Source organism: Aythya fuligula, chromosome 1, assembly GCF_009819795.1.
Source record: "Aythya fuligula isolate bAytFul2 chromosome 1, bAytFul2.pri, whole genome shotgun sequence".
NCBI lineage: Eukaryota > Metazoa > Chordata > Aves > Anseriformes > Anatidae > Aythya > Aythya fuligula.
In genome coordinates, this window is record NC_045559.1 from 125,630,749 (window position 1) to 125,650,711 (window position 19,963).

The 19,963-nt window shown below is 41.2% G+C and overlaps 1 protein-coding gene across 2 annotated transcripts in view; it reads left to right on the plus strand.

Moving 5' to 3' along the window:
• The first annotated feature begins 378 nt into the window (after positions 1 to 378).
• Positions 379 to 19,963, plus strand: part of RPS6KA3 (ribosomal protein S6 kinase A3) — a 76,163-nt gene continuing 56,578 nt past the window's right edge. For both annotated transcript variants that reach the window (XM_032197841.1, XM_032197851.1), the window contains exons 1-2: positions 379 to 623; positions 12,750 to 12,806. In XM_032197841.1, the coding sequence (XP_032053732.1) occupies positions 552 to 623; positions 12,750 to 12,806 (129 nt within the window). In that variant the 5' untranslated portion in view covers positions 379 to 551. The remainder of the gene's footprint in view (positions 624 to 12,749; positions 12,807 to 19,963) is intronic.

A 19,963-nucleotide genomic window follows, 5' to 3' on the forward strand; every position in this document is an offset into this window, starting at 1 on the left:
ACACAGACAAACTTTTAGCCTGCCCCCCACCACACACTCCCCCGACTCATTTCCCTGAGCAGCGCCAGCCCTCGGCGGGGCTTTCTGACAGCCCTGCGGGTCACGGCTCGGCTCGAACCGCGCTTAGCGGAGGTGACGGGCACAACCCTACAGAGGCACGGACTTCGGGGAGCCCCAGCCCGGCTGCTTAACGGGCGGGGGACCGGCGGGGACGAGCTAAAACCTCCGGCGGGCCCCTCCGCCGCCTCTCCCCCGGCACCTGCGGGGGCCGCCCCGCGGCGGGGCGCGCAGGCGCCGCTGGGCGGGCAGGTAGGGGCCGGGCGCCATGTTGTGAGCGGAAGCCGTGCCCGGGCGGCTGGGCCGGGGGGAGGGCGGAAGCGCGGCCCCGCCTGGCGGCGGGGAGGGACGGAGGGACAGCGGCTGCGGGCACCGCTCGCTCGCCGCCGCTACCGGAGCCAGAGCCGGAGCCAGAGCCGGCCGGGGCGTCCCGCGCCCTGCCGTAGGGCTCTCCGCCCCCGGAGCGCGGAGGCTGCGGGAGCGGCGCGGGGAAGATGCCCCTGGCTCAGCTGGCGGACCCCTGGCAGAAGATGGCTGTGGACAGCGCGGCCGAGAGCGGCGCGGAGGTACGGGGCGGGGGGGGTGGAAAGTTGCGGGATGGGGGCCGGGAGCCGGCCCGCGCTGCCCCCCTCCGGGGCTCCGCGCTGCTCCCGGCCCGCGCTCTCCCTCCCTCCCTCCCTCCCCTTCCGCCCCCTGCCCCGGCGGGGAGCGACCTGCGGCCCTTTTGTTCCTCCTCAGGGGCTGGGGGCGGCTGCGGAGGGCCGAGAGGGGCCGGGGTCTGCCCCCCACCCCCCCGGTGCCCGTCGCACCCCGCGGGGTGGCGAGAGGGCGAGCGGGCGGGCGGGCTCCGTGCGCTCGGCGGCGGCGGCTGCGGGGAGCGTCCCCGGCAGGGAAGGCAGCGCCGTGCGGTTTCCTGCCCTTGTTAGGCAGTGCCTGCTCGCCGCCTGCCCCGCGATCATGTGAGCCGGGAGCCCGGGGGGTGCCCGCGGCTCCTTTGTGCTCTTTGTGCCCCCAGCGGGAGCCCACGGGGCTGGAGGCGCGGTGGCCGTGCTCGCCCTGCGGTCCCCCGGCAGCCCGCGGTGTTTCTGTGCGGGCTGATCGGGCTCGCACCTGGAAGGAAAGAGCCTCCCCTGACAGGGCAGCTTCCACCGGGCTCCGCTCCAGCTGACACGCAGCCAGCACGCTCCGAGTGATGCCCAGCGTGAAGCCTGTGGGCTCAGGCCAGCCCCCGGCGATTAGTCCGAGGCTAGGACTTACTCCTTAGGTGAGCAGGGCGGCGAGGGAGGCCGATGTAAAGTTTCCGCGCTCTCGGAGGTATTTGTCCTTCTGGTGCTTGTCTGCTCCGAGTGACCGCAGCTCTGGGAGTCGAAGGAATCCGCAGTTCTCATCTGACAGAGCGAGCAGACCTTTAAGTTGCTGCCAGCTGCTGGGGCTGCCCGCATGGAGTTGTGAAGCGGCTCGGTGACTGCTCCTTCTGAAGGGAGAGCAGCTACAGCAGTAGAGTGGTGCTCGGGGGAAGGTGGTGGGTAGAGGTGTTTCTGAAAGACTGCTTAGGCTGAGGGTTTAGAGGAAAGATCTTCACTGCTGCTTCAGACATCCACCACACTTACCACCTGTGCTTGATATAAGTAATAATTTCTGGCTTTATATGCCAGAAAGGCAGCAAAATAGATTGCTCCATTTGAAATGTGTGTACACGCATGATCAATTACACTTTGTTACTTGCTTTTTTAATATACTTCAGAACATGGTTTGTTTTTAAACCGCTGCCATGAACTTCTTGAAAAAAGTGTATTCCCTCTTCCTAAATACATTAACACTTAAAAAATATCGACACGTGTCTACGGTAGTTTATAAGACACCTAAAAATTCTCCAGGATCACTAACAAAACGTGGGACAGCAACTGAACTGACTGGTTTGCACCGTAAGGTGCTAGTCCAGAATAGATGACCAGCTCTTGAAAAGACCAGGCTGCACCTATAAAACTGTTTTAAACAAACCTCGAAAGGAAGAGTGAGGCTTAGAAAGGTTGCTTACTTGAAATTGTTTTTTTTAAGAGGAGATGTTCCGGTGAAAAGAGATATCTGTCAAATACATAAACAAATGACCTAAATACATAACTTAGAATTTCAATTTACATGTGTTGTGTTTATCCATAGTGTAGCAGTCTCATAATTACAGACCCTGTCCTGCAAGAGTGTCCTTGGGCAAAAATATTTTATACGTCCTCCTGGAAGCTCATTGTGATTTTAGTCATAGGTTGATAGTAGTAATGCCTTTAGCTGTAATAGTGAGGTAAAGAGTTTCCGCTAACGTTTCAAATGTGCTGACACAGCTCTTGTAACACCATCTTATCCACGTGGAATTATGAATTATTGAGCTTTAAAACTCAGCTCAGACACTTCCTTTGTCTTAACAACTCTCTGGAGTTTTATATTGGATTTTTTTTTTTTAATTTGCTTTCCAGTGAAGCCCCGTATTCAGTTGTATGCCACTACCACTGAGGGGGTGATTTGCTGTGATAAGTGAGCAAATTCAGTAGGAGGAATACAGTACCTTTAACTAGTATTAGTTTTTCAGACAGCGTAGTTAACCATCAACAGCTGTTGCAACTGAGGTGTACAGGACAGCAGATCTGTAAAACGTGGTCCTTCTTAAGATATAATGCAAACAGTTCTTTAGATAAGATACGGATTTCTAGTTTTCAGAACTCAGTTGCAGGATTTCTGTTTCAACAGTTACAAATAGTTTGGTGATTTACAATGCATCTCTGACAGTGTTTTCAACGTGTAAACTTGTTGAACAATGCAATTTAAAGGAAATATATTAACTATTGTGGGATTTTTTTTAACATTTCTTGTTTTAAATCAGAGCACCTTGAAAGCCCATAGAATTATACTGTCTTTTATTGACTCAGGGCTGACTCAAGATCTATAACAAGCACAGGTTTGTTTTTCATGGTGAAAATGTGCCTGTTTTTTCAAGCCATCTGCTTTCAAGCAAATTAAGTATTGATGATTTGAATTTGTATTTGGATGTCTGAATAAGTAGCCTGAACCTCTGATCTGTACTCCCAGCTATGCATATTAATGTCGACTGGAGGAGAATGAATACAGTTACAGCAGCCAAGTTTTGGACACCAGTATGTTGAAAGAGTTGGCCATGATAAGGAGATATCGCTTGCTAGGCATCCAGGGAAGCATTTGTGCCATCTATCTTTAGGAGTTTTAATTTAGGTGCTCTAAATTGGCTGTGGAGAAAGTTCAGTTTTTTCCGCTGCCCTCTATAGAGGGTTTATCATCACCTATTTAGGTACCTAAATAGAAGGTGTGAATTCTCTTTCTCAGAAATCTTTGTTTTTATCTCCTGTATCCAGAATTTTATGAATCTTACACAAGACAATAGGTGCGAGCATTTAAGGGTCAAGTTGCTGCTTAAAAGAATCCAGCACGATGTAATTTTGGCTTTGTAATTCAGTTCTGATGTCAGTGTGACATTTCTTAAGTCGATGTATAGCTCTGGCCTGGACTCTGAAGTTCATCGGGTTTCTTGCTGCTGAGGCCAGGCAATCATCTGCTGGTTGTGATCCCCTCTGTACACCCTGTGCTGGTGTGTGTGCAATCAGTGCTAGACTTGTGCTCCACCACAACGGAGGCTGGATTTACAGTAAATTCGCGTGCAGTCCAGACAGACAAACAGCTGGAATGCTGAAGCAGGATCACCTAAAGGGGCTGGTCTGTGTGCGTTTTGGAGGCCATTCGTCATCTCTCCCTTGCAGTAAGAATTCCCAGCAGTGTCCTCACAGCACTCAGCTATCACTTGTGATGCAGGGCTGGTGTCCGTACGGTGGGTTCTGAGGTGTGGTGGTATTTTTTCCAGATCTGTCAAGTGAAATTTTCTTACTGTGTGTCAGAAGTGGCAAATGGCAGTATAATTCTCATCTAAATAAGCAGTTTACCCAGTATTCAGCAAACTACTGTGATAGAGACGCAGATAGCAGTTGCTATATATATGTAAATACTGACTTGAAAAACATACTATCTGCATGAAAGATATTTAGGTGTTTTTTCAGCCCTTCAGATCCTTAATGGCATGATTTTTACCTGTAGAATTTTTCAGTTTAGCAAATTACTGCTAAATGTGGCATGGTAGAGATATTTTGCTGTTGGATGGGTGGGACAGGAGGGGGCAGCTGCTTTGCTCAGCACCTCCACGCAGTGCTGCACGTTGGTTTCCTCGTGGAAGCTTTGATTTCTCAAATTGCTCTCTAAGTTTTCCTAGGGCATTGGCAGCTCTTAGCTCACAATTGTTTTTTCCGTTGTCGTGTACATAATATTTCTTGCCACAGTTGGGCATTTAACGCGCAGTAGATGGAAGCTGGCTGACGTGCTTGAAGGGTCATACTAATTGTAGTCGTTTTCCATTCACAGTGCTTCACTTAGATTTACAATGATAGACAGACTAAGGTGGACATTGCATTATCTCTGCATATCAAAAAATATTAGCTTTATGAGTTGATTGATCCTGGGAACTGGCCAAGTTACCAACTTTAAGAACTCGTGCAATACACTGGTTTTGTTATTAAGATATAATTCATTGCAGTATTTCAATAGTAAAACACTTAAGCAGCTCTTCAGGCAACAGCAAAACCTTGTGGCTGTTTGTTTCCATTGTAGTGACTTCTCGTGGGGAAATAATTTAACCAGTAAAACTGGAGACGTTTCTCTTCAGGGAATTTTTATGTTTAGGCCAACTAAAGTGGTTAATTATTGCAAGTATTGTGCTAGATACTTGCATGCATGATGCCATGCTACTTATTCTCTCCTTACACTTGGAAATAAAACAAAACTCCTCATCCATTGGAAGGGGGGGGGGGGGGGGAGAGTCCTGTTTAACAGATGGGAAAATGAGGTGCAACATCTTAGTGACTCTGTCTAGTGTAATTCCTGGGGTCTGTTCTAGATCTAGGAGATGAGTGCTGGTTTCCAGGGACCCACTCCAGCGGCTCAACCACAAAGTTACTGCTAGCTGTTCTTATCAGTAACAGATACCATATGCTCCCTTTGATGCAAGGAACCCCCTGTGGTATGCTTAATGCTCTGCTTAACTCTTTTTGGAGGATATGTTCTCTTTTTTTTTTTTTTTTTTTTTAATTTGAGTGACACAATTGGATCGTGTAAAAAGTAGCGTGTGTCTCCTAAATGACATTATCATCATCTAAGTCTGTTTTCTGACGTAACTTTGAAGGTTCCAGGTCTTTTATTAACATTTAATTTCAAGCATTAACTTACTGGAACAGTTTGTGTTTACTGTATGCAGAAGATGTGAGGCAATGGTTTTCTGTCATGCTTTTAAGTGTCCAGCAAATCATAGCTTTGAAAAATGCCTTTTGTTCTTCTTGAAGCCAAACTTGTTTGTCCCGAAGGCTCAGAAGTTAGTGGTTTCTTGATGTAATTAGATCACGATTAATATTATTTATGTTATTTCTTATAACTTGGTTGCCAAATTAGTTACTGTTAGAACTCAGACTCGCACGTTAATTTCTTTCACTCACAGAGGAGTATTCCTTCTCCTGTCCTCCAGCATTGCTCCACAGGCACCTTGGAAATCCATGATTTTAGGAAGTAGTGAAGTCGTTCCACACCTTAGTCTGTCTTCTAGAGTCTATTAAAATGGCTAAGTGACAAAATGAGCAGAAATGGGTGATGCTTTCCCTGACATCAACTAAATTTCAGCCTCTGACATTAATCATAAGAGACCATAATAAGCCCACTCTTCCCTTGGGAAGGAGCCAGGCAGGCATGGGGGGCTTTGGTGGGCCCTGCTGTGCAGCAGGCTGTGATGCAAAGTGTTTCTGCTTCCTGGTGCGACTACAGACTGCAGTGGGACCGTGTGCTGGAGGTGCTTGGGGCACTGGTAGCAGCAGGGAAGGGGTTCATGCTGTTTTCCTGCGTGTGGCAGTGGTCTGGATGTATTGACGTCAGTGATTTCTGCCTGCTTATCTCTTCCTTTTTGAAGCAGATGAACAGATAATAGGTGGTGTGTGTTTTACTAATGCTGCTGAACCTCTGTGTTATGGGTAATAATTTGTCTCCCATGTAGGTAGGGAACTAAATGAAAATCACTCATCCCTCTTTTATTTCCTCTCCTGAGCAACTGAACATACGTAATTTGGAGCTTGTTTTAGCTATAGAAAGCAGTTGGCCTGGACAAAGGTTTTATGATACTATATGTTTGGCATCTTGGATAATGCCATGCAACTTGCCTGGCTTGAAGCTGAGTTAATTCAGGGAATTAAAGTCACTGAAAGCTGCAAACTCTTTTTTAGTTCTCTTTTGTCACCTAGCTTGGCACAGGGCTGGCCAAATGCCAAGGGCAATTTAGTAGGAAAGGGACTGCTTTTTTGTGGCAGCTAGGCCACAGTCATACTCGAGTTGTATTTGTACTCTGTACTTCTGAGTCATGAGATAAGTGGCACTGTAAAGTAGATAAAGTTCAGGTTAAAGTTGTCCAAGTATCATAACTTTAGGAAGTTATTGGGCTCCATACCCAAATAATGTCTGTTAATGGCTTGTGTCTGAGCTTGCTTGCCTGCAGAAAGGCAAGTGTTGGAAGTCCTGCCGCTGCTCCTAACGCTCAGCAAAAAATCAGTCACCTCAGTCGATAAAGTTTATAGGGAATTATGTGCAGTTAATGGAAGTTGAAGTAGCAGAGTTTTATGTAAAGAAGTACTAGCAGTATTTTTTTCATAAAAATAAGCACTTGCACCTTTTAGTTTTTGTGGAAATTAAAGAAGTTTTTTCAACTCCTTTGTACTATTTTTAACAGTATATGCAAAATACATTGAATGTATACGATGAGACAACAGCTAAAGAAAATCTGAGATGATAGCTCACATAATTAGCCTTATTCAGGTTAGGATTAAGGTAAGTGCTTTGGATGTGTGTGGTTCCCTAGCAGGGGAGTTAGGGCATGAGTCAATTCAGGTTCTGTTAAGGCCCTAGATTTTAGTTAAGAACTAAAATTAATCTTCAGTAAAGAAGTCTTTACAATCTAAGAAGGAGTTACACATAAACATCTTGAGTGATGTTTTAGGAATAGCCGATCACGCCTTGGTGCGCTGAGATAGGTTGGATGACCTCTCAAGGTCCCCTCAGTCTATTTTCAACTATTTTTCTGTGGACCTAAGAATTTTTTCTCAGAGTTTCTAAGCATTGCTGCTTAGAATAGCAAGTTTAAGCATGTGCAGCTTGAAAGGCTTTTACTGAATATAGTTCCACGCAGTGCCTTCTTTTACCAGCAGCAAATTTGTTATGAACGTTTCAGAGGGAACACCGCATTTTGTGCTGCTTTGAAACAAGCCGGAAGCTTTGTTACAGCTTCACTCGGGTCAGGGATTGCGGGGTTCTTGAACTGTGTTTGCCAGTTGAGTCCCCTGAAAACACCAGAGAGCAAAAGGTCTTGGATCTGCGTATGATCAATATTCTATTGGATAAATGATACAGAAAATAGATTTAGAAACATTTATTTTTGGTATCTTAAACTTGGTTTTCAGAAGGTTTAGAGGAAATAAAAAGTTTTCATTAAATTCTGTAACTGGCGAAAATTGTTGGGTAAGTTTGAAGGTTTTGGTAGGTAAAAACTAGGAATTACCTGGGAGAATCTTCAGACATTCAGGTAACTTACCTAAATTCTCCTTCCAAAGAGTAATTAGATTATCACCTACGTCACATACTAGCCTTTTATAGTTTCTAACTACTGATTTTTACACCATGTGATTCAGACCTCTTATCTTGTCTGCTTATTTACGCACTTAAAATGTCATCCTGCATTGATTTACGGTTCGTAAGTCTTTATTTGTACACTTGTAAACTCTAAGTCTATAGCACTTTTGTTTTACAACATCTTAATTAGTGTGTATAGTTCTGCTAAAAGGCACCAATTACATGGAATATTCAGTAGTCATATAATATGCTGAAGTCCACTAGTAGTAGACTGGTTACTGATTTATATGCTCAAGCCTAATATTAATCGTTAGGGAATACTAAGATTAATGGAAGAAAAATTGTACCAAAAGCAATAACTGCTGTTATTTTCATAAGGGTATTTAAAACAACTGACAAATGGAGTTGGGAGGAAAAAGTTAAAATGTTTGGCAGAGAGGCTACTTAAGCATCCTAAAATAATCTAGCAATAGTCTAAACACAGAACAAAGATGCTCTGGGGAAGGAAGAGGTTATGTGTTGGTGTTTAATATTCAACAAGCTTCATGGTCAAACACACATTCTTCAGGAAGAAAATAATAAAATCTATTAAAACTGTATGTAAAAACATCCAGATCAGAGAAGTCCATATTAACAAAACTTTGATTTGCAAGGGCAATGTAAGAATGGTGATACCAAACTAAATCTATAAACTTTAAGTGTATGCTAAGTGTATATTGTCTGTAACAATACTGATGAAAATAATAGGAAAAAATAGGAGAAGTGAGCACTACAGGACACAAATGTTTTGTCTACTTAATATTTCAATTAGTGATTTAGATACTTGTAAAGAACTGTGTAGTGGGAATGATGGGTACCTAACATTATTATTAAATAAAGTATACTGTGCTAAATTGCAAATGCCAAATTGCAGTTACAGATGCTCTTTCAGGTATTTTATGTACGAGATTACAAACATAGATCCAGTGCCAATCAGTTGAATGTACCTGTTTTATTGTGCAGATGCCCAAGTTTGTACTGTTGCAAACTTGATTATAACTAAAAGAAAAATTACAAGTCCCATTAGGACTGTTGATCAATATACAGTTGTAGTGTAGAGTGCAGGCTATCCCATGCTTCACAAAAGTGTTTAATTGATTGTGAGCTAGATGTGGACTGCATTTCTGGATGTACTCACTTATTACAAAGGGTTTACTATGGTTATGTCTTCTCAATATCAGTCCCCAAACCTATGGTGCCACACACACACACACAAAGAGGTGTAAGAATTTCAGTTTCAAACCTGTAGCCTTTGGTTGTTAGAAATACTGAAGGTTGACATTCATATACCAACTGGCTGATGCAGGTTCTCTAAGGATTGTCTGCTTTATGCCTGGTCAGGGAACCTGAAGGATCTCCTTTGTGTTCCTGTCTACGTGCCTTCAGGAAAATTGCTGGAACCTAACTGTGTTTAAGTATTCTACCAACTTAATGAAATGTGGCAACAGGTTTAAAAGCTTTGGGGAATGAAATTTACCTCCAACAACAGGGCTGTTTCCACTGGAAGTTAGAGTAGGAAATTGTATTGTAGTGGACTGGATAGCATTTTATAGATTACCTTTATAAGGGGTGTGTGCCCTCACTTCAGTGGTGTAATTTGAATGCTGACATGTTTAGGTGATAAGTAGAAGTTTTTTGTAGACCTTTTATATTGTTTTTATTACAGTTCTCTTGTGCTGTCATCTGAAACACCTGGTACTCACTGCTTTTGGAGTTAGGGTACTGGAAATAACCAGATATTTGGTCTATTCTGCTTGCTTGGCATCCCTGCTACAGCAACGGTGCAGCTGAAGAATAATCAAGGTCTAGAGTCTTTTGAAATAAATCAATCTGTGCATGTAAAAGATGCATTCAGCCTTCTCTTACCCTGTATTCTTCAGACTATTATATCTAGTCCCAGTCTGTTATCTCATTGAGACGTGTCCTTGGCTCTAATTAAATACTAGAGCAAGTTCAGCCTAGCAAGAGGGAACTTATTTCATTCACTCACCTCTTAAGCATGCTGCTGATTTTGTTCCTCGAAGTGTTTAAATATTGTCACTTCCAATGTGAACTTTTTGGCTTTACATCTTAACTCTTCAGAAATGCAGTACAGTTTGTGGACCTTCTGAATACACAGCTGCTTTCTATTTAGTAGTATCTCAACTAACAACAACAAACCATAAATCACATCTACATATTCTTCTTTACCTTACATGGCTCAGGCTGTTCCAAGCAAAACTGGTTCTACCATCCAGTGATTCCTTAGCATAATCATTGTTTGGGGAGACTTGTTTAAAAAGATCTTGCTAATCTGGTGATCTGGCTCAGACACGGCTGCATAGCATACATGCTGACTTCTTGAGTTTGTTCGTGCTGCCAGCAAGCGTGTTTGGAATCCATTTATTGAATTCATGTGAAAAGTAACTGAAAGCAATGCAGGATTAGACAGGGAAACCAGATTGTACAACCCAGTTTATCTGTGATGCGAAAACTTTCTGCTTTTTGTTTCTTCTGGTAGACTGATGTTGAAGTCAGTGGGGTTACAGATTAGAGCTGTCTCAAAAAGCAGTTGATCTCAATTTTTTTGTCTTCAAAGAGAGGTTTGTCTCAAGTTTCTTGAAAGTGTTCCACTTTCAACTATTTTGTAGTTGCCTTAAAATAGTAAAAGTGAGATCTTAAGGCTTAATGTTTAGTAACGTCTTACTTAACCTGCAGTTAATGTACATTATTTTTCAGTGGAATGACTTGTAGCAGAAGTCACTGTTTCTGCATGTGGAGTCAGTTTAGAGCAGATGGCTTTGATACACAAGTTGCCCTAGTTTAGGCCCCCGAGTTTAGCCATCATTAGTTGTCAGGACATTATAAACTCCTCCTTTCAGGCTGAAGTCAATTGTCTTGTTCTGCTGTTTTTCTGCTTGTGTGTTTTTTTTTTGTTTCGTTTTGGTTTTTTCCTATTGACAAGATCCTCTGGAAGCTATCTTGTGGCATGAATAGAGTACAGAGATACGTAGCTAAAATGCAAATGCTAATTTAACTTTAATGTATGCTGTAGATTTGAGAAAAGGGAAAGTCTGTGACTTGATAGAAATGGCATATGTATAAACAATTATGCTTCCTTGTAAACAAGCTTTATTGGAAACGCTCGTTTCTGTAACTTAGATAAGCTGGTGTTCTTACGGTCTTCTGTTTGATAATTTCATTTTTTTTTGTGTATCTTAAAGAAGAATAATACAATCTCTGCTATTATGCTCTAAGCAGAAGATACTACAGAAAGGGAAGCTTAGGTTCTTTGGAACATTGTCTTAGCAAATAACCCCTAACTGTACAATTAGAAGATATATTCTGACTGCTCTTAACTGTGAATTTAATAAAAATAGTAACCTGTAGTAACCTGTGAAAGTAACTTGTAACCTCTGTGGTAACATGTGAAGCTGGTTTTTACTACTCCTTCCTTCATGGAAACATGGTGTCTAACCAGAAGTCTCTAAAATCTTCCCAAAGTCAGTTCAGATGAGAAAATGGCAGTGTTATCATGTGAGCTCTGCACTGGAGACAGAATCAGCTGGGCCCTCTCCTTTCCTCCCATTAAAACAAACAAAAAAAAAAAAGCCTGTGATATATTTGGGCATATATTTGGGCAATCCATAATTCTCATAATCTAGCTTTATCCAGTTGTATCTTTCAGCAAAAAATGCACAGGGAAAAACTTGTTAGGAAGCTGGTAATCGTCATTTGGTATGCTTGGCGTATCTGGAGGCTGCGATTCGTAAGTTGCTGAGGTTTAATCTGTTTTTTCATAGAAAATATTCTCCTCCAGCCACTTGCAAGCCAGAAGACTGTGTTGATCAGCAGCTGTTACAGCAGAACACAAGGAAGGTTCCACCCAAGAAGTCTGTTGAAAAACGGAACTGTGGGAAGGAACTTGCAGGACGAAACTCAAATCTCTGAACCCTGCTTAGCAGCTTTTCGTAGCTTTCTGGCATTTAGAAAATATGTGTCCATGTAACTTTTTCAGTAGATAAAGTTCTGTGAAAATAGATTAATTAGGCATTGTTTTCCCAAAGAACACAAAGCAAAAATGGAAAAAACTTTGCCTCCACTGGTACTGGAGGACACGGCTATTTGGGGTATTTTTTCATTTGTTTCAAAAAGAACGTTAAATTTTGTAAAACTTTAAGAGCAAGCAAAGATTTAAAGCCCCAGGTGATATTCTTTACCACACCTTAGGAAACATATTTTTCCTTACAGCTTGCTAATATACATATCACTCTAAGTCTTTCTGGGAAAAAATGCCACTGAGAGATTCCCCAAGTAGTAACCACTGCCAAGGAAAAGAAAGCATTTGTTAACCAATAAGGCATTCAGGCTTTTTCACATTTGAAAGCTTTTTAGAATGGTCTTTAGGAATGTACTAAAAGTAGTGAGTGGACCGTTTTGTTAGCCAGCAACTGTAAGCATTTGTAGTTTTTTATAAGTATATAGTGTAGTTATAAATGTTCTTGTAGTACTCATGGCAGAGTAAGGACTGACTGTTGCCACAGAAGGTACTAGTCTAAAAAAGAACCTGTTTATCTGTTCTTTGATGTGGCTTTTTGCTGCTCAGTCTCTATTGGATTTATTTGCTTTTGAAGAGGTTGTAGTAATAGAAAATAATCTCTAGCTTTGTAGTAGTCAGACTTAAAATGCCAAGTTGTTTTACATGTTTCTTACTGTGACTTCATCCGATTCCGTCGTACATAAGGATCAGAGTGGCATGGCACCATGTGCCAGCCATAGGCAGCCTTTTGTGCCCACTTCCAATGAATCATTTTTTTGTTTTGTTTGACAATATGTTGAAGAGAACTCTTGACCCTATAGAGGAACATGCTGTATAAGCCCATCGGCAATGTGTATTTCTGTAGCTGGATTCAGCACCTCTATTAACTTGCTGTGTCTGTTTTTTACAGAATGGACAGCAAATTGTGGATGAACCTATGGGAGAAGATGATATCAACCCACAAACTGTGAGTAAAAGATGGTTGTAATAAAGATAGTACTGTATTTTGGCACACTGGTATCACAGTTTGCAGGCACTGTTGTTTAGGCTTACTTGACAAGAAGCTTACTTAAGCCAATGTAGGATCCTGATACTTTTAAGAGTTCTTTATCACTGGCTCTTGTCTGATGTGGTATCCTACTGTTTGTTCTGATGAACTTTCTTGCTTTTCATACTATTTTTAGTATGAGGTAGAAAGCACAAAACTGAATATGGTAGAAATTATAATTGGACTGGGGAGTGAGAAGTCTTGAAAGTAAAATGTGGCTACGTAGAGCATTCCTGAACAAGGAGGGAGGTTGAGTTCCTCTGTTCTTATCCTTGCAAACCTTAAAACTGGTGGTTCTTTTTTTTTTTATTGCTCACTTTTTCCTAGTGCCAGTGAGCAAAGCACTTCATTGCCTTCTGTTAGTCTCATCAGTGCATAGGTGAAAATATTCTACATCTGTGAGTTCCAGAATGTGCTTTATTAATAGTTAAGATTTCAGTTGTGGTCATGTCACAACAAATGATTCTCTCATGGTTAAATTCCATGTAGATTCCATTGCAGATGCATGTGTGCTTACTGTATGAAATCTGATTCTTTCAGAGTGACGGCATATACCATAGCTTCTCCCCGTCTAGTTTGGTATGTAAGGTGTACAGCAGCTCTCGCCTTTGTTTTTTCTGTACTGTTGGGAGATTTTTTGGCAGTGTTTGTCTTTGCTGTTTCATTGTTAGTGTTGGTCATTTCTTATGGTCTTTCTTGACCTGTGCGAAACTAGAATATTTGCATAATAAGTCTTTATTAACCTGGAAGATTTTCTGCGTCCTTTCCACATAGATTGTTAGGATTATACTAAACCAAGACATTAAGTTTTAAGTCGTCTTCCTGTGTTTGTTTCCAGCTGAAAAGTTTAGATATGTCTCTCTGGAGTGCATTCAAGAATAGCAAAGCTAGTCAATTGAGGCACAGTGGTTTCTTAATTCTTTTTTTTGTGGGTTCCAGTTTTCCTCTTCTGATGCTATTTTGGCTACTTGATGTAGAAAAGAACTTCTGTTTATTGGTTCAGAGCTAACAAATCTAAAGGGATCCAGAAAAGTTTGTAGAGAGATACTTGAAGATGAAAGCTGTAGGTGTCAGTTTAGCTGGTGACTTAAGACCGTTCTCTCTTGGATGAGTTGCTAAATTCTGAAGCATGCACAGTAGAAACTTTCATAGTGGAAGAAGAGCCAAAGGCTAAGGCTGGACTATTAATACAGATCTGACGTGTTTGCTGTAAATCAATCTGAAGAGTAAACAGAGTGCTTTGAACCAATACGTTGTGAAGTACTTACTGGAACAAAGTGGTCCTTCTGAGCTTGAACTGGCAGGTGAACACAAAAAGAAGTATCTATCCTTTTTCTTTCTTCCCCATAACTTTTTTTTTTTTTTTTTTTTTTAATTTCAGTTATCCATAAATTATAAAAGCCTGTACCTTAGTCCTCCCTGCTTTTCAGTTTCAGTAGTCTTTAAAGGGAAGACCCAGGGTGAGGAAGGACCATGAAGCTGCGGTTTCTTTTGCTCTTGTTATTGAGAGGCATTAGTCAGACATTCTTAACCCAGGCTTTTTGAACATAGGGCTGGCTGCTAAAGATCACAGTCCAGAAGGTTCATACGTAATCTGTAGAAGGTCCTTATCTTCATATCAGACTTGCAGTTTACAAAATCTCGTGATGTGGAGATATGAGTGACTTCAAGTTTCTTCATGTAATCCCTGTGACTTTCTCAGCAAAGAAGGCAACTTTAGTATTTATCTGGAGTTTTGTGTCAGACAGCACTAGCTGACTGGTAGACTTGGTGATAAAAGGGCCTTACTGATAAAACACAATTTTTGGAACTCCAGATATGGTTGAGGTATCATAGAATCACAGAATGGTTTGGGTTGGAAGGGACCTTAAAGATCACCCAGTTCCAACCCCCCTGCCATGGGCAGGGACACCTCCCACCAGACCAGGTTGCCCAAAGCCCCATCCAGCCTGGCCTTGAGCACCTCCAGGGATGGGGCATCCACAGCTTCTCTGAGCAGCCTGTGCCAGGGCCTCACCACCCTCTGAGTGAAGAATTTCTTCCTTATATCCAATCTAAATCTATCCACTTTCAATTTAAAGTCATTACCCCTTGTCCTACCCCTACACCCCCTGACAAAGAGTCCCTCCCAACTTGCCTGTAGGCCCCCTTTAGGCGCTGGAAGGCCACTATAAGGTCCTAGTGGAGCTTTCGGTTCTCCAGGCTGAACAACCCCAACTTCCTCAGCCTGCCTTCATAGGAGAGGAAGTACAACATATTGGAGTTCATATGCTGATACTGCACGTTGTGCAGACCTCAGCTTGTGATTTAGATGGTCAAACCTCTTTCCATCTATGCAAATGGGTATAATTACAACCTGCATAGCAGCTTACCTTTCTGCTGAAGTTGTGAGCAGAGCCATTTTAGATAATCAGTGAGTTGTCTTTTCCATGCTTGCGTAGTGGTAGTAGATGTAGCTCTTAAGCTGATGTGAAAAGTCAGAGATTGAAAGCCTGTGCTATGTAACCACTTCTGATTCCTCCTCATAGCATGCAGGGCTCCTATGTCTTTAACACAGGGTGAAGAAACAAAGGATGTGCTCACAGGTGACTCGGAAGTAGTGTGGTGTTAGAGTTGAAGGAATATAATAAGGCAACAGCAAAAGGGGATCGTTTGTTCTACGTATTCTGCATAACGTAGGCTGTAGTGCTTACTTGAATTCTTTTTTTATCTAAAATGTTTCTTTCGGAAAAAATACTCAGTTTCAGTTGAAATCTTAGTAACAGTGATGAATGAGCTCAAATACTCATTGATATATTCTGACTATTGCCATTTCTTGATAACATTTTATTTATTTTTATTAACTTCACCTTCTACCTGTGAGCCTTTTTGTTACACGTTTATCCACTAAAATGATATTTTCTGTAGTATTATATTGGGTTTACATAACAAGGTTTTAGTAGTGGAAGGGGTGGCCTCTCCTGAGAAGAGACTGGGGGTTATCCCCATGCTAGATAGCTGGTTCCAAAACACAACCACTGCTGGTTATTGCTGGGCCCATCGGTGATTCTCATGGTGCCTCTGTGATGACATATTTATGGAAGGGTTAAAAAAATGTTGAGCAGCAGTAGTGAGAGAGGAGTGACGAAAAATGTGAGGAAACAACTCTTGCAAAGGTCAGTGAAGAAGGAAGGAGAAAAGGCACTCCGTGTCAGAGCAGAGATCCCCTAGCACTCAATGGAGAAGACTGTGATAAAGTCTGTGGTGAAGCTGCCCATGAAGGACCATGTTGGAGCAGGTACCACACTGCAGGCCGTGGAGGACCCCAAACTGAAGCAGGTAGAGATACCCTGGAGGAAGCTGCAGCCATGCAGTAACAGGCTCCTGGCCTATGGAGAGGAGCCCATGGCTGTAGTAGGAGGTCTGACAGGAGCTGTGGCCTGTGGGATGCCCACACTGGAGCAGTCTGTTCCTGAAGGTCTGCATCCCCTGGAAGAGACCCATGCTTGGGGCAGTCAGTGTTTCATGGTAGGGATCCCACGGTGGAGCATAAGAGAAGTATGAGGAAGGAGCAGCAAAGACAAAGTGTTGGGAACTGACCGCAACCCCCATTCCCAACACCTTGTGCCGTTCAGGGGTCACAGGGAAGAAGGATGTGGAAAAGTAAGAAGTGAAGTTAAGAGTTAAGCCTGGAAATAAGGTATTTTTAGTTTTGTCTTTTGTTTCTTGTTGTCCTACTCTATTTTTAATTGGCAATGAATTGATCTTCCCCCAGCAGTCTGTTTTGCCAATGACAGTGAATGGTAGGCTATCTCCCTGCCTTTATTTCAACCCACAAGCTTTCGTACCTCTTATTTTCTTCTTCTGTGCCATTGATAAGGGGGAGCAAAAGCATGACTTGGTGGGTATCAGGCAGCCAGTCAAGGTTAGCCCACCACAATTATCAGATTTCTCTTTCAAGATTTAATAACTGTAGGATTACTTACAGGTGGTTTGCTGTACTTTCTTCAGACACTTCCAAACCCTTACTTTTCTTGGGGGAAGCAACCTATTTAACTATGATTGCAGCCATTAAAAAAAAAAAAAACTCTAATATTCTTTCTGTGATGCTTGAGCTGTTTGATTGTTTTAGCATTTTAATCCTTCAGACTAGTATTTTAGTTTTTTTTTGTTGTTGTTTTTTTGTTTTTTTTTCATATATTGCTAGGTTGTAGTGAATAAAGCCAAATTGTTTTAAATCACTGCTGACAATCTTTTTTTTTTTTTTTTTTTTTTTTTGGGTAGGTTTTTGCCCCCAAAAAAAAAAAAAAAAAAAAAAAAAAACCTACAGCTGCTCAGTTATAGCAGGAAGGTAGTCTTTGATTGTCAGCTATTAAAATACTACCTCAGCTGAGATGCAATAGATTTCTTTGTGATTCATGTCTGTTTTGGCATAAGATAAAGACTAATGTTAAATTGGCGCTGAAACTCATTTTAATTCTTCTGTTTGACCTTGTGTCTAAAACGGCTTATGTGGTTACTGATAATCCATGAAATTTCTCTGCTGTAACTTGAGGACTGTAGCATGAACGGGCCTAGCATGTGTAGACTCTTGTACATCAGGTCAGAAGACAAAATATTCTCACAGTTGTGTAATGTATGCAAGCTCAGGATAGAGAGTTGCCACAGCTCTGTGGAGAGAAGAGGGTGAAAGCTTGAAATAATGCATCCTTTTGCAGTGTCAATGTATGAATAGTATGCTGATAATGCAAATTGGATAAGAAGTTTAAAACAAATGTAGAAGTCTAATGCAATCCTGTTTGCATAGGAAGTCTCCCTAGTATTGTGCATATCAAAAGATAAGTTTCAAATTGTTAGATCCCTGTTCTTTCGCCCAAAAGTGAAGTTAATGGACAGGTGAGTCTGAGTTGCACAGATTTGTTTCAAACTCAGTGGTTTGTCGTAAGAAAAGCAGCAGATTTAAGGTTACATACCTATTTCTGAGGAGTCCAAGGTGCTGTATAGTTCAGCGTTGTTCCTCTTAAACGAGGAATCACTCAATATTCCAGTTTTATTACAATTAATATACTGGTTATATCTAGCTTCATAACTTAAGTCAACATTTAATATCTGATGAATGTCATAAATAACCTGGGCCCGGCAGGAAATAAATGCAAGAACAAATACACTGGCTGAAGTTTGACCTGATGTGAAAGCTTAAGTGAAGATTACTGAAAAAGGGAAGCAATTTAAAGCCTTTTATTTGCTACCTTTCTCACTCTTGTGCTATCTACTGTTGTTTTCTTTACTGCTGTGTCCATAGAGATCGAGTTAATTAACAGAGCACATGAAATGTTTTGAGTTCTCAAAATCATGATGCACACTTTGCTACCCTTGTAATCTATGTTCAATTTGGCTGTTAAAGCAGTACTACAACTAGTCAGTTATCATTGCATTTTGCTAGCTTAAGCACAATATTAAAAATACAAAAATACTAGGTTCCAAGAATTTGTGAAAGGTGGTTTCTAATAATGCTTTGTAAGCTGCATGAGCTGACATACGTTTCTGTTTGGTAGCCCACAGGGACTGAAGGTTACTGTTTGTTTGTTTTTTAGTACAGGCCAGAGTGGAAATAATTCAGGCACAAGCAACTGAGATGAAAAAGTAAATGCTGTCTCCAGTGGGGGAGGTTGGGAAGTATTGTTATGCTTTTTGTATGTTTTGGTATAACTTTAAACAAAACCCTACTCTTAAATAAGTAGAACGTAAACACAGGTAGAATTACATAGAAGTGAAACATGAAACAGTATATTAAAACATGCTGATCTGGATGATGGAAAACTAAACCTCAGTGGCTTTCATCCATTCACTAAAAACATATAACTAAAATAACTAGGACTGTAGTCAACAGGTAACGTAAGCTAGGCTTATAAAGAAAAGTCAGTGGTTATGTCTGTTTTTCTCAATAGAATTGAAAACTGCAGTCAGGAGGTATGAAAGTGGTGAGCTTTTTCTTGCCTATCAGTGTTTTATTAGAAGAGGTTATGAGGAAAACATGATCTTAGAAAAAAAGATTAAAAATGCATTAGAAAAATAATTTGAAGCATATGGGCAAAATAGTTTTTGTCCAATTACTGGCCTTGAACAGTCAACTTTATATACTAATCTTGACATTCTACATTATGCATACCTAGGTATCTGATACACGGTATATAGTATATGTAAAATACTGGTCAACCTTTAAATATATATATATATATATATATATATATATATATATATATACACACACACACACACATGGGATAATTTTGACAATAAATGTGCAGTATTTGAAACATCTTAGACCTTGAGGAAAGCTTGAGACTATAATCAGAGAGGTCTTACAGAAGATAGCTGAAATCTAGTGAACAAATATGAATCTACACAGAAAATTCCCATGTGAACATGTAATCCTCGTGTGCCTACTGTTATTCAGGCAGTACCACTAAAACCACAGTAATCTGGGGTAATCTCATTTGTTGTCACCAGCAATGAAAAGATAAAACATGAAAATGAAGTAATTCAGCAAAAAAGTGTGTGTTAACATGAAAGTGAATGTATTGCTGATGCTAATTTTGATACGCTTGTTTTACTTTTGCTGGCATAACATTCATATTTCAATTTTCCATGTGTGGTTTTGTCAACATTTTGATGTAAATTCCTAAGTCTGTGGTAGGGGTTTTAAGATCTAGCTAGAGTTTCTTAGATATTACGGAAATGATTGAGCTCACAAGTGTTCACAGAGCACTGTGGTTAGGATTTCTCAATTTCTACAGAACTGTCTAATATTAGCAGAAACAGCTACTCGACTTTGTTATCAGTAGTGTAAAACATTGACATTTTAATATTTTTGTATTTTCCTGAGAGATGAGGTATACAGTCAAGTTATTTTTTCACATTGCTTACGCTTTATTTAGTGTGTGGTTATTGCCTGTTTATGTGGAAATCAAATTGAGGAAGCTTTGCAGCCATAGCAATGTAATTCTTTGAAACTCTGTATTACATAATTCAGTATAACACCGTGTTCCTTGTTGTGAACTAAGTCATAGTTTCTGTTAATGCCAACAGATAATCTA